The following is a 15,553-nucleotide window of genomic DNA, read 5'->3' on the forward strand; positions in this document are numbered from 1 at the left end:
GTTTCCAAAGACTGCACAGGTGGTGTATGTAGTAAAGGACAAAACAGGTGAAATTCAAAGTGGCTTGTGTAGTTAATATTTAGAGAACCATATGCAGTGTTTTTCCTAGTGTCTTATAAGGTTTAAAGACTTAAGATAAATTGTTGTTAAGGGGCTTTTAGTTTATCTTGTTACATGATCAGGACCTCCAGGTTTTCCTAATGTTATTTATCCTCTGGAAATTGATGTAAGATACCGTAAAAACTGGAAACTTGGGAAAACCAACTTAACGTCTCACCTCAAGAGATAAAAGCTCTTGCTTAGCATGCATGAGACTGTGGGTTTGATATGTACCACCGTAAGAGCAAAATATACAAAATAACAACAACAAATAAATACAAAGCAAAACCCTGCACAGCAAGGTATGATGGCAATGTCTATAATCCCTGCGTTTGTAAGGCTTAATCAGGTGGACTATGAATATAAGGCTTCCAGGACTGTACTGTGATTGAGGCCAGTTTGAGATAGTAAGGGCTTGTGTAAAACAACTCCCTAAAACAATACTAAAAATAATTTCTCCTCATCTTGAAATATGACGAGTTAGCTGTAATGTTTTCTAAAATAAAGCATTTTTCTTTATTTGGATGGAAGTTGCTCATCACTCAGTATTTAAACCCTAGACTGGCTTGTATGTGCAGTTACTAAAAAACATAACCAGCATCACATTTAGGGATTTAAATTATGTTTGAATGATTATTTTTTGTTATTTATATTTTATTTAATAATATGCTTACAAGATGAAATATTGATTAAAGGCCAAAAGCAACTTGGGAGAAAAAGTTTGATTATATATTTCCATCTTACATTATTAAGGGAAGCTAGGGTTGGAGCTCAAAGGGAAACCTGGAGGCAGGAACTAAAGCACAGACCAGGGAGAATGTAGTTTACTGGCTTGCCCTCTTTGACTTACTCAACCTGCTTTCTCCTACCAGCCCAAGGGTGGCATGCCTTCACACATCAGTCATTAATCAAGAAAATAACCACTATAGACTTACATACAGGCAGTCTCATGGAGGCTGTCTTACGGTTTCTACTGATGTGATGCCATGAATGAAAAATGCAGCTTGGGAGGGAAAGGGTTTATTTTATTTACACTTACACATTACAGTCCATTATTGAAGGAAGTTGGGGTAGGAACTCAAGGAAGGAACCTAGAGGCAGGAACCATAGAGTAACACTGCTTACTGGCTTGTTCCTCCTGGCTTGCTCAGTTTGTCTTTTTATATACCCCAGAACCAGGAGTTATAGCACCACTTACAATGGGCTAAATTTTTCCACATCAATCATTAATTAGAAAAATGCCCTACAAACTTGCCTACAGGATAATCTTAAGGAAGCACTTTCTCAGTTAAGATTTACTCTTCTCAAATATGTCTAGGTTTATGTCAAGTTCATAAAAACCAACCAGCACAGAAGCATTTTCTCAACAGGTTCTTTTCAGATGACTATCTAGCTTATGTCAAATTGTCTGTAACATTGATCACGTTCCCCTCCTGTTAAGTTTTATTACAGTGATATTAATGAAACATGCTTTTCATTCATCCTCACTATAGGTAAGGATCCTGTGCTTGGATCTGGATCTATTTGCTTAATATTTACTTTTGAATAATCTCAGAATGTAAAAATGCCCGTAGAACTCACTTATGTTATAGTATATAGAAAATAAAGCTTTTCATTAACTGAGAAGTATTTAAAATAAGGCAAATGTAGTAGAAAATCAAGTTTTTTTCTTGGTGAAAAATGTTATTTTCTTGTGTTTTATAAATATTATTACATTTATCGAAAAATAGGATCTATTATTATTATTACTAGAGTTTTAGGTTCCAGCTGGGTTGCCAGATAATACAAAGGAAATCAGGGGCCCCTTTTGAGTTCATAAATAAAAGAATTTAAGGATGAACTTAAATGGAAGCTCAAGGGCAATTTTATTAGAGTTTAAAGGAAAAACATTCCAGGGCAGGCAAGCTGTGAATCCTCTGCAATTATCCACAGAGGAAGGAAAAAGCCATGTCCTTAAAGCTGCCATAGATGTCAAACACATGCCAAGCAACCACGCAGCAGTGAGGAGAGCTTTAGGGAAAAGAGTAAGCAAATTCAAAGTATCAGAAAGCACATTTACATTCCGGGCAGCATCCAAGAGAAAAAAGTGACAGTTAATGCCTTTCTAAAACTCAGGCCTCAGGAAATGAGGCAGACTGGTCAAACCTGTGGTAGCCTATAGCACTGCAAATGGTGGGGAGCAGGAATTGAAAAGTATAATTTATTTTAATTTAGAGTTTAGTTTATTCCATTTACTTCTCTATCTCTTTAAAATAGTTTTAAGTTGAGACTGCCTTTGTAGGTGTTGTCCCTTGGCCAGGTGATTGACTTGGCTCAACTAAAATGTTAGATCTCCACCTAGGCCAGAGATTGTTGACCAGAAGGATTTTTGTCTACTTTAACATTGTAACTCAAAATAGCACAATATGATAAGATTAGAATTGAAATGTTAACTTAGGGACTGGGGAACTTTATTGTTAATAAATAAACAAATGAGGGAAACTTGCCCTCCTTTAGGTAAGGGGATACTGACATGAGAAATTTTGATGTGATCTTACAAACTAGCTTTGATTTCTTGGCACATGATGGAATACTATTTCATTTTGTTTTTGATATGTAACAAGTTTAAGACCTTCTGAAAGTAACTCTTATATTTGGAATACTATTTCTTAACTTAGAAATAGATACAGATTTGGATACTTGGTTTAAGGGAACATGTGAGAAAGAACAAAGGAATTTGAGCAAAGAATCAACATAGGGCTGAGGATGCAGCCTAGTAGTAGAAGTCTTACATGGCACATGCCAGGTCCCTGGATTAGATTTGTTACTGACAAAATAAAACATTAAATCAACTGTAACTTTATATGTAATTTGTGATAAGGATAACATATAGATAACTTAATTTGACACACATGACTTTGTCATTTGCTGTTTGATCTGAATGATCTGAAATGGATTTTATCTTCTGTTTGCTATCAAAGCAGTAGTTTTAGACCCCTGGAATAAAGTTATTCTTAGGGCTTTTTTCATATTTAGCATATTTGAAGTTGTTTTATGATTGATTTAGCTGCCATTGATTGTACTGTGATTATGAAAACAGTCACATGATTTTTGTTTCAGTTGGGATGGCTCTGTAATTTATCTAGTTAAGTACTTTTGAGAGTAAAAAGGAAGAGACAATAATTACCTCAAAACAATAGGTTTAAATTAAAACTGACTATGGCAAATCAAGGTATGCATTTACTGTGATTAGGATGTGTTGCTGCAAGTAACAAGACAAAACTCAGCTTGCTGTGTGCAGGTACTGCATGTATGATTTATTGAGAAATCTGCCTTTTCTTTTGTCTTTCTAGACTGCCTTATGAGGTCGGCTTTCCTTGTAGTTGGAAGTCTGTGTGTAACAATCTGGACTGTGTTCTACTTTGTTTATGATCAGTAGGAACGAGGATCCTGTTTCATCCACAAACGTAGAATGAATCTTGAGAGCATTGTCTAAATTAATGCCAGTGTCAAGGAGGAAAAATCATGTGTTGTTAGTCATAGGTATGAGATATTTGAGTATCACTCAAATGGGAGGTTAGAATTACACAATTCTCTTAGACTAGTTGGAGTTTCATTAAGGAAACTAGTTGTAAGATCAGCTTTTCTAGGAAAGTAGTGCTGTTTAGCACAAGGGAAGGAACTGGGGAGCAGCACAACTTTCTCTGAAGAGTCTAGTATGGTTGCTTATTTGCATTTTCCCTTAGGCATCTGTTAATGAGTTTCTCCAAAAGCCTAGAATATTGTAGTGTTTTTCTTCAAGTGAATATAAAATGACTTAACTAGCTTGGGGGGTGGGGGGGGGAGGGGTCAAGAGTACACCAAGACAGATACTGGGGAAGCAAGGCATTTCTTAGAAGAGTTTTTAATGCCACTGATGGAAGGGCTGCAGCATGGTAGAGGCTTTCAGTGAGTTCAGGACATAGCAACGGAGACTCTGGTGGGATCAGAGTCCACTTATCAGCGGAGGAAGATTCATACACCTAAGAATGGGGTTCAGCTACAGCCAGGTTCTCAGATTCCTTGGCAGGAGACAGGGAAGGGAGAATGGAACAGGCTATGGCACCCCTTTGATGTAAAATCATTTCTCAGGTGAGCGGTCCTGGAAATGGCAAGTCTGCTTGCTCTAGACTCACAGTTGAAGTTCTAGTAGAGTGCTTTTGAGTATTTGTGATAGTCTTACAGCAAAAGGAGAGAAAAAGAAAACAGCATGTTTTCTTCTTTTTTTTAATACTATGTTATTTTTAATTTAATTTTTATTTGCTCATATTCTCCACACACATTGAATCCCCTTTCCTCCAAAATGACCGATTTCCTCAAATAACTATAATAATTGTAATAATTTTTAATTAAAAGTAGTGTGTGTGTATGTGTTGGGGGAGGGTTGTCAGAAAACAACTTTCCAGAGTTGGTGATCTTTCATCGTAGTTCCTGGCCTTGAACTCAGATCATTAGAATTATGCAACAGGCACTGTAACTACCTGAGCCATCTTACTGGCCCTGACTGTAATAATTGATGATCCTTTTCCCCCCACAGACAAATAGGGATGCCAAAGGAAAAATATGATCCTCCAGATCCTCGAAGAATTTACACCATCATGTCAGCAGAAGAGGTAGCCAATGGGAAAAAATCTCACTGGGCAGAATTAGAAATCTCGGGTGAGTGGAATCTGAAGCATTTTATCTGGAATATAATAACTACAATTGTAAAGAGTATTGCTATATTTATAGGCTCTTTGTTGTTGTGTTTTTAACTGAAAGAATTGGAAATATGTAAGAATCCTGAGACACTTCTTTTTAGATCTTTTAAAATATTTTCCTTTCCTTTTGAGATTGTCTTGAGCAGGGTAGCCATTTACATTTAAAGATATTCAGAGTTTGATTTCTGAGTAAAATAGGTCCTATAAAACAGTAAGTCTTGATGTTTACAGAGTAATTTTTACATATGAAAGTCTTTGCTATCCTCCTTTTATCTCAGTGTTGGCAAAGAAGGAAACCTAGCTGACTTCTCTCTGTGTAACAGACACCTGCTAAGCTATGAATAGAGCATGTTCAGAATAAATATGATTTGAAAAATTTGGAACCCCTGTCTGAAAATGAAAACAAAATCATCAAACTAAAATTGAAGACATTGTATAAAATACCTAATTGATACACTTCAAAGTTATTGTGAAAAAACAAAGTGCATCAAGTCAGAGGAATGTTAAGACATGCTAATTAAAAGGCCTGATTTGAATTATAGAACAAAAAGATATAAAAACAGGTAAATTCTGAATAAAGCCTAAAGTTTTGTTACTATTACTGTATCAATTTTTCTTTTATGAATTGCCACAGCACAGATTATATGTAGAATGTGGTTAGTACCCCGCCCCCATTGGCATTGCAGTAGCAGCAGTAAGACTTAACTTGTACAACTGAAAGGAAACTGGATAGATGGCTGAATGCTCATCATTCTGATGGGAGCAGTTCGAACCTGTTTAAGATTTCTCAGCCTTAAGAATTGCCTCTTTCCATCTGCAGACAAATTACTGTCCAGAAAAGGACACACTTGCAGAATAGTCGACTGATTATATCTGCCTAGACAGAGTAATCAGCCCTTAGTAATTCTGCATCTCTAGGTCTGTCAGATGGTCCTGGGCCAGAAGGCTGAAGATCTGATGCTCCAACATTCTGTAGTATAGGGAGTGTCCAGGTGTTCAGCGGTCTCTATAAATTGGCTAAGTTTTAGAAGCTATGCTTTATGCCCATAATTTCAGTTAACTCGGTCACTCTGGATTTCTGACGGGGTTGAAAACCTATAGTGTCATAGCCAATCCTGGCTATTTACTTTGAGAGAAAAGATCTGAGTGGATGGTTTTCAGCTGACATTCATTCTAAAGTCAAGAAAAAAGCCAGGTTCAGAACTAAGTGTTTTAGGAGAGATGACAGAGGTTCTGGTTAGTCAACAAAATGATGGACTGGGTATTAAGTCTATCTTGTACCTCACTGGTACAAATTGGCATAATTATGCTCTAATTGTATTTAGAGAGAAAAGTTTTATTTTAACAGGAAGGGTGATATGTAGGAGGAGCTAAGGTGAGAGGGGTACCGAGAGGAAGAGAAGGAGTAAGGAGAGGAGAAGAAGAAGGAGAGGAGAAGCTAGGTGATGGGGGGGGGGGCATGGAGGCAATTGTTCACGTGTCTTCACCAGTCAAAGATAGTTGATATATCTAGGCTGGGTATTAGGTTACACTTCTGATTGAGCATTACCAAACTTATAAAGCCTTTGATTAACATTTTTAAAAAGTGTAGAAAAGAAAAAGGGGGCATGGGATAGGGTTTTCTGGGGGTGGGGAGAAATAGGGAAAGGGAATGGCATCTGAAATGTAAATAAAATATCCAATAAAAAAACATAAAAACAAAAAAAAAAAAGATTTCTCAACCTTAGTTTACTGATCCTTTGGGCCCTATATTCAATTCCTTATGGGGGAGGGTTTTTGTGTAAAGTATAGGATGGTTGGCAGCATACTTGGCTTTTACCCAGCAGATACCCTGTATACTTCTTTACTTGCATCAACCTAAAATACCAAAGTCCTTTAAGGAAAAGAATTCCTCCCAATTGAAATTGGTGTGTTAAGTCCTAAGTTAATGGAAGTTTCTCTTTTATCCATAGGCTCATCATTGAATACTTTGTTTTCTTATTAAGATGCAAAATCCTTTGTATTTGATTATATATAGCAGGAAAGAGTCTGTGGTAGAGAGAACCCAGCTGAGTTTAGTTATACAAACAAGAAAACATTGTTCCTTTAAAACTTGATGTTCTTTAGTTTCCATTGCCATCTCATCTAAATTTTTTTTAAAAAATGATAAATGCTTAAATAATTGCTTCTTGGGTCTGGAAAGATAGCTTAGCTACTAAGAACACTGCTCTTCTAAGGGATACAAGATTGGTTCCTAGTACCTCTAACTTCAGCTCCTGAGAATCTTAACAGTTCAGGCCTCTGAAAGCACCTGCATTCATGGGCACATACCCATACAAATGTAGATATAGACGCTTATCTAAAGGTAAAATAAATCTTAAAGCTACCACTTTGCTTTTATACAATTTTGTAAAATAATCTTTATGTAAATTATGCATTATAATAAATAATTTATAATCAGGCCTGGATGTCTCTCAGTTGGTAGAGTGCTTGTCTAGTTTTCCTAAAACCTTGGCTTGGGGTTAATTCCCAGCACCAAATAAACTTGGTATGGGGGTGCATGCCTCTAATCCTATCACTTGGTAGAGGCAAGAAGATCAGAAGTTCAAGATCCATCCTCAGGTATATAGCAAGTTTGGGGCCATTCAGGGGTACATGAGAGTCCATCACAAAACAAGTACTAGCAACTTATAAGATAGCATCCCATTTTATAAAATTTGTGGCTAGCTGATTTGCCCAGGCCTATATTGCTAATAAGTGGTAAAAATTAGAACCCCGAAACAGGTTTTCTGATTTAGTACATGCTTTGTACCTGCTGCTCACCGACCTTGATGTGAAAACTATTTCCTTAATTATGTTGCATTTAATATAAAATCTTAAACTATAGTTGTTAATCTCTATAACATCAGAAATTTAAGGGAGATGTTTTCTTTAGGGATACTTTCCTGGTGGCTGATCCAAGGTTGGTTTTAAATAATAATAATTCATTTTTTATTTAAAGTTTGTTGATCAACCCAGGCTCTGGATATAGATGCATCTTATATTTATAATTTTCATGGAATGTGAGGAATATTTTGTTATAACTTTAAGAAAGTAAAAGTTCAGGCCTGTTTTACCACCAAAGCTCAATTCAGCCTCAAGTTTTATCCTTTGGAACTGGCTCTGAGAGAGGTCCAGTAAGCCTCAGCCTCAATCTCCCTCCCTCCCTCCCTCCCTCCCTCATTCCCTCCCATGAAAAGAATGACTGTCCAAACAGAGTGAAATTAGAGGAGGCTAGATATTTTAGCAGTCTCACAGCTTTGAATACAAAGTTAAAAATGTCAAAGATAAGATGATATCTGTGTGTATTTGCCACATTTTCTAGCACTTACCAGTTTTTGAGATTCAGATTTTATCCTGGGTCTAGAGTTTATGCTTTAGTATTTTGCCTTTTAGGTAGAGTGCGAAGCTTAAGTACATCACTCTGGTCATTGACACACTTGACAGCACTGCACCTAAATGACAATAACCTTGCTCGCATTCCACCTGATATTGCCAAGCTTCATAATCTGGTTTACCTGGATCTGTCATCCAATAAACTCAGAAGTTTACCAGCAGAACTAGGAAACATGGTGTCTCTCAGGTGAGGAAACATTAAAGACATGATTCATTATATAAAATTACAAATTTATCAACAAAGAAAGTTATGGGATGCTGTTTTATGGTGTGATTTCTGTGTCTGAAGATCAAAAGATAGAAATGCTGTTAGGCACAGTGAGTGAGTTGGCCTTTACTTAGGTTTTTTTTTTTTTTTTTTTTTGAGTTGTAGTTCCTGCTATGAGTTTCTTTTTAACAGATTTGAGATGGGGGAGTTAAAAGTTTTACTGTAGAGTCAAATCTGATAAAACTAATCAGAAATGCTTCAGAAAATAGGATTTGCTTATAAATGAAACATTTACGAACAAATAATACAAAATCTATATTTATATTTTTATATTACAATTCTTTATTGAAGCCTAAAGACTTGATTAAAATGGACTTATAGTTTAAAAGACATTCATTCTTGAGACAGTGTCTTGCCTGTGGCTCCCTAGCTGGCCTCAGCTTGTAGCAGTCCTGCTCTGGCCTCCTAAGTGTTGCAGGCATGTGCCGCAGCACTGGCATTTCCTACAGGAAGAAACATTCTATGATCTTATTAGCTGTTTCCAAAACAAGAATTGATTTTTTAAAAAATCTTACCTATTGAATAATAGGGTTTTAAAAAGTTTCTTTTACATGTTTAAAATTAATTACGATTGTGTTACTTATTTGTTCTTTTACCACCCCCTAACTGATTATATGAATTCTTACTTTTTTGTCCTTTATTAATGAAGGTGTTATTTTTTTATAATGTGTTGAAAATTTCAGTTATAAATTTAGATTTTATCTGTTGTTTCTTTTTTGTTTTTGTTTGTTTTTGCTGATCTGTTCCTATCTTTTCTTTATTTAGTGCTTTAAGGCATGTATTCTATGTTAGTGATTGTTTTCCAGAGAGTGTTTTCTCTTTTCATATTTTTCCATTTTTGTAATAACATTTATGTTCTTGTTTATGTGTGTGGGTATGCGCAAGTCAACTATCTGCGTGTGGAAGTCAGAGGACAACTTTGTGAGAGTTGATTCTTTCCTTCCACTGTGGGGTCTTGATGATCAGGCTGTGGTTGTTAGGCTTGGCATCAGATGTCTTTACCTCCTGAGCCCTCTTGCCGGTCCACTTTTTATGTTTTCTATTTACTTATCATGAGCTTCTGTGATACAATGTCTTTTTTGAATTTCTCTTTATGTTTTTAATTTTTTCTCATAGCTATTTTGACATGATTTAGTTACAGTAGATGGCATATAGGCAGTTGTCTGCTAATTGTAGCTTAATCTTCAAGTTTAAGAATTTACTTTCTTCAGGCTGAGTGGTTATGGCACATGCTTTTAATATCAGCACTTGAGGCAGAGGCAGGAGGATCTCTGTGAGTTCAAGGCCAGCTTGATCTACAGAGCAAGTTCCAGAATAACTTAGGGCTACACAGAGAAACCCTGTTTTGAAAAAAAAATTAATTTTTCTATAAATTAAGCTTGATTTTGGATACTAATAACACATGTCACTCTGATTCACATTTGAATTTAATCTGTGCTATAGAATGAGTGAATCATAGAAATATTTAGTAATGATAGCATTTTAATAATAGTGTGCAGCATTTTGGGATTAGTGTGAAGAAATGCCTTGAATATAAATATCACTTATGTGTTAGAAGAAAGACAAAGAATGATAAATGCAGGTATTAATAAAGCATGTTATTATACTCAAATTTAATTTTGTTTTTTTTTTAAAACAGGGAATTGCTTTTAAATGACAATTATTTACGGGTTTTGCCTTATGAACTTGGCCGGCTCTTCCAGCTACAAACTCTAGGTTTAACAGGTGAGTGACTTAAAAAAAAAAAAAAAAAGAGATAACTTAATACTCTGTATTGAAGTATTATGATGCTTTAAAGATCAATTTTGTTAAGAGTACAGGTCAGTTTTAGTATGACTGAGAATGTGAAGAGGATTTGTTAAAGGTATTGGAAGTGTAATAGTTGAGGTAAGTGCTGGGATTCCAGATGTGAGCCACCACTTCCAGCTTCATTTTATTTTCTACAGGATATGCTAAATTTTACATAGTTAAAAAGGTTGCCTAGACAAAGGTAGAATGATGGGGCAAGTTTGTTTGTGATTGAAAAGTTATAGAATGTTTATCAGTTTTATAATCTTAGATGCATGAATTTCTAACCTATTTATAATTATAATTTTCTCTAATAATTATTTTTATATAATTTATGTATATATTTATATAATTTATATTATTCTTTTTAATAAGAATAATTATAATTGCAGAACAGCCATTTTCTACACATTCTGATATATTGATAGAGAATTCATTAATAAATTAGCAACTTAATATTGAACCTAGAAGACTTAATCTTTGAACCAAGCAACATTCCTGAAGTAACAAATTCTAATATTTATATGACTTTTCATGTTAACCTCTATATTCTCAAAGATGTCTACTATGTTACCAGTGGAATGGGGTATTCTGATTATTTGTAAATTTTACTGTTCTTTATTTTATTACAGTCTATAAAACTAGGTATAAAAACTAGGGGTTCTAGGGATGCATTTAACTCAGTGATGAAGTGGTTGTCCAGCGTGTATGAGGATCTGGGTTTGATCTTCATCAGTATCAAAAACAAAACCGAAAGTCAAAGTAACTACTGTTTGGCTGGTCTTCCTTGTAGTTGCATTTTTTCCCTCCTAACACACACTCACTCAATTCTCTTCTTTGACCAGGTGATCAAGATTGTCAGACTAGATTAAAGAAAAGCAACACTCAGTTATGTGCTAATTACACAAATAAGAATTTGAATTAAGAAATTAAAAAAGTTCTCAGGTATCTAATCTGTTAGTTGTAGATATTCTTCACCAATTGTAACTTAGCTTTGTTCTCGCCTGTGGAAACATTCCTTTTACTAAACTTCAGTTAATTCTGTGGTAATTTAAATCTCTTTTGAGTTTTTAGTATTTATACAGATGTAACAAGTTTTTTTTTTTCCCTGAGGATATAATTCATTTAGTGATTTTCACACACTATACACATAGCCTGACTGACAGTAAGTCAGTGTAGTTAGGATTGACATCTCTGACATCTCCAACTCTCAAGTGCTGAGATTATATGTGTACGTGTCACCATTTCTAGCTGCATTTCTAAGTTTTCATTGTTAGTAGGAACGTTCAACCTGTACTCAGTAGTTTTCTCTTTGAGGATCTGCTTAGTTTTCATTCAGTTTTATTCTTTGGTTAACTGATTATATATATAGAAGGGCAAGGAAATTTAGGAAAGCTAGAGCCATTCCTGCCTTGTAACATTTTTTTTTTTCTTAAGCGGGTGATAGAATGAAATGTTCTTAACAAATGACAGCTTTATATATACAAGAACATAAAGTTTGAAATGATTTCTAAGTCAGTCTTTAGATACATTGTATTTTACATATAATGAAAGAAAAAAAAGTAGCTGAGGTATTTTATTGGCACTGTGAGATACAGTATGAATGAGCAGCATCTGATTGATGGTGTTTGTGAACTGAAGAGAGAGCTGGCACAGACTTTCATTCCAGCACTCAGAGGCAGAGAGAGCCACATCTCTGTGAGTTCAAGTCGCGGTTATGCTACTAAAGACCCTATTTTATGCATAGTGGGTGAACTTGAGTAATTGTAGTCTTGGCTAGGGCTTACTATGTTTCAAGTAAGTAGCAAATACTGTAGCAAGCTGCATAAAGCTAGTTATGTTTTCCTTGGGAAACATTACATGGTAGTCACACTGTGGCTGCCTTGACCTATTTAGTTGCCTACATAAACAGTTCCAGGAACTTTCTAGTAGAAACAGTTAGATAAAGGTCTAAACAAGGGTAGTGCACTAAGAAAGCATAGGACTTGGTTCCCAAAAACACCTTTTAAGGGTTTTTTTTCTTTAAATTTTGAGACTAAAGTTGAACTTGTCCTGTTCATTATTTTTACCTAAGGGTGTTTTATGCACTTAATCTCCCAGTACTTGGAAGGCAGAGGCAGTGAGTTCCAAGCCAGCCTGGTACCATGACATAGTATGTTTGTTGCAGGCCAGCCAGGGCATGTATATAATGAGATTGTGTTTCAGAAAAAGAGTAACAGCAACAGTAATAAACTAGACAACAGCAAAGGAAAAACAAAAAACATTGAGCAAATTCTGTATTTTTCATATAAATTGTAATATGATTGAGTGGATTTGTTCCCTGGAAGTTTGGTAGAATAGTTTGGTAGTTTTATCATTACTTGTGTATAATCTTTTGGAAAATAGTTTTTCAATATGTTTATAGTAATAAAATAATTATTAGGAATTAAAAAATAGTTTTAATTATGTGTATTTGTGTGTGCCTGTGTGTGAGTTTGTATTTGTGAATGCAGTGCTGGTGGAGGCCAGAAGAGGTACTGCATCTAGAGTCACTGGTGGTTGTTGAGTGGCCCATGTTGGGTCCTCTGCAAGAGCAGTATATAGTCTTAACAGCTGAGCCATCTCTCTAGCATCTTGATAGAGACTTTCTAATAGTTAATGATTCAGTTTTGCTAGGCTGTTCGAGCACTACAAATTGAACTTGAGCTTGAAATTCTCCTGCTTTGTATAACAGTTGGTTAATTACCAGGGCACTATGACATCTAGCTATTTTTTCCTTTACTTTGTTTTGAATAAAAAGAGGGAAAAAAAGGTGTATTTGTTAAAAGTAACTGTAATTTTCATATATTTTCAGTCTGTTTGTACCTGTATTAACTATCGTTTTAAGTTTTTCTTCTGTCTTATATTGTATCATTCATATTTAGACTTTATTAATTTTAAATATAAGCATTTAGTCCATATATTATTTTTTTCCTTTTGTTGCATGTTGTATCTACAATTGGAAATATTTTTCTTTCTCCTTTTTTCTTTTGAGACAGTGTTTGTTGATGTTAGCAGGCTTGCTTCGAATAACCTGGCTCAAGTGATACTTTTGCCTAGATAGTAATTCCTTATTGGATTAATAGTTTGCAAATCTTATTTTGTAGACTGCCTCTTTATGTACTGATAGTTTTCATAAAGATGTGATTCTGGTTTTTTTTTGTATTTGAGATATTGATGTCTTTGTGTATATTATTATCCCAAAGCAATTGCTCTATATTTTCCTCATAATATCATAGCTTTATAAATCATAGTTTTTGTAATTCTTTTGAATTGTTTTTCTAATTGCTGAAAGAGATCTAGTTTCATTCTGAAATCAATTTTGTTGCTTGCTATCAGCTTTTTATGGATGGGATATATGTGTTCCATTTTATTTCAAGAAATGTGTGAGTTTCACATGTTCTTGAAACTAGAAGGTTTTGGGGCCATGCTATTTAATTTTTATATATTCATAATTTTTGTAGTTCTTTTTAAAAAATTCATGTGATCAGAGAAAATACATAATTTTATATTTTCCACTTTGTTGAGAAGTGTTTTGTGGCATAATATGTTATAGGCTATCCTGGTGAATATTCTCTGTGCTGATGAGCAGAATGTGAATTCAGAAGTAGAGTGAAATAGTCTATAAATGTCTGTTAGGTGCATTTGGTCTATGGCATACTTCAACTTCATGTTTCTGTTTTCTTGGCAGTTCTGTTTATTAGTGAACATGGAATAGTGAAGTTGATGTTTGATACATGTGTATTTTATAATTGTTTCATATTCTTTATCATCTGGTCTTTATATAATCTCATTTTTTAATAATTTTTTTAATTTTAAATTTTGATATAAATATAGCCAGGCACTCCTGAGTTCCATTTCAATGGAACATCAGTTCTCATCGCCCAGTACTTTCATTTTAAAAAATATTTATTCTTTGACAGTTTCATACATGTATACAATTGATTATATTTCCCCCCAGCTCCCCTCTTCAACTCTCTCTGGACCCAAACCCCAGTGTGTCCATATCTTATATTCATGTACTGTCTCTTTCTCTTGGAAGGGGCTCCACTGGGTTCCAATTAATGGCCTCTTTTTGGAATGCTGACTACCGCTGGCTTGATCTGTGTAGGTCTTATGTAGGTAACCATAGTTACATTGAGTTCACAAGTGCAGCCGCAATGTCATGGTTAGATGACAGCATTTCACAGCACTCCTCCTTGTCTTCCAGCTGTTACATTCTTCCTGCTCCCAGTTGTATCTTTCTGAGCCATGGGGGTCAGAGAATTGATAAATATGTCCTGTTTAATGCTGAGCTCTCAACAACCATTTTTATTCTTTGTCCTACGTCCAGTCTCTATATAATAAAACCGTTGGCCACTACATGGAGAGTGTTCCTGTCCAAGACGCGAGCTGCACTAATATATGGATATAAACAGAAAATTTAGAAGGTAGCTTGTCAGAATGTCCTTAACAAAGCATAAGTAATGTTTGACTAAGATTTACTGTGCCTGGTATGAATTCCCTCCTGTAGTGCAGACTTCTGATCCAATCAGAAAGCAGTTGGTTATCCTCATAATCTTTGTGCTTCTAGTGTACAAGTGGGAGCATCTTTCCTGGCATGTAGATATTGTAGCGTTCTGGATTGAATAATACCATTAATGACTTATTTTCCTCCAGTGGCACCATCTAGTACTCGGAGCACCAGCCACCAGGGAGAATATTTTCAGGCCAGTTTCAGCTCGATTTCTCTTTGTTCTGCAAACAAAATGTTTTGTGTGTTTAGCAGTAGGTTCTTACCATCTAGTTATCTTGGCAGTCAAGAGCAATGGCAGTAGATTGTGTTGTTTTGGGACCTCTGGGTTCCCTGACCATTAACTTGTAAGGGGGAGTGATTCAGTGCTTGCCACTGAGATTTTAATAATCCATGTCTTCTGAGAAGCATTGTCCATCCAAGCAAGGGTACCTGTGTCCAAACTTACTTTTTCTTTTGAATTATATCTTCTAATTAGCTTACAAAGTAGTGTATTTTTGTAAGGACTTTCCATCTAACCTTACTTAGTTTTGCTTAACCCACTTCTCAGTGCTTCTTCCCTGTTCCTTTTCCCTATCCTTATCAAGTGTGTTCTATTCCTTAAGCCCTTAAGGTCTCTTCCCTTTTTACCTCTCATGAATACTTTCTAGCTTCCTGACCACTACAGATACCTCAGTTTAGATATACAGCTCTAAAAATACGCACCTAAGATCCATGTATGAGAAGTAAGATGTG

At 35.3% G+C, this 15,553-nt stretch overlaps 1 protein-coding gene across 9 annotated transcripts in view; it reads left to right on the forward strand.

Moving 5' to 3' along the window:
- Cnot6l (CCR4-NOT transcription complex subunit 6 like) overlaps positions 1 to 15,553 on the forward strand; it is a 138,123-nt gene that overhangs the window by 25,973 nt on the left and 96,597 nt on the right. For 7 of the 9 annotated variants that reach the window (XM_076926456.1, XM_076926458.1, XM_076926452.1 and 4 more), the window contains exons 2-4: positions 4,655 to 4,776; positions 8,232 to 8,418; positions 10,139 to 10,224. In XM_076926456.1, coding sequence (XP_076782571.1) covers positions 4,665 to 4,776; positions 8,232 to 8,418; positions 10,139 to 10,224 — 385 coding nt within the window. In that variant the 5' untranslated portion in view covers positions 4,655 to 4,664. Of the gene's footprint in view, positions 1 to 3,598; positions 3,622 to 4,654; positions 4,777 to 8,231; positions 8,419 to 10,138; positions 10,225 to 15,553 lie in introns of those variants that run through there. The other 2 variants (XM_076926455.1, XM_076926459.1) reach the window with 2 other exon arrangements.

Source organism: Arvicanthis niloticus, chromosome 27, assembly GCF_011762505.2.
Source record: "Arvicanthis niloticus isolate mArvNil1 chromosome 27, mArvNil1.pat.X, whole genome shotgun sequence".
NCBI lineage: Eukaryota > Metazoa > Chordata > Mammalia > Rodentia > Muridae > Arvicanthis > Arvicanthis niloticus.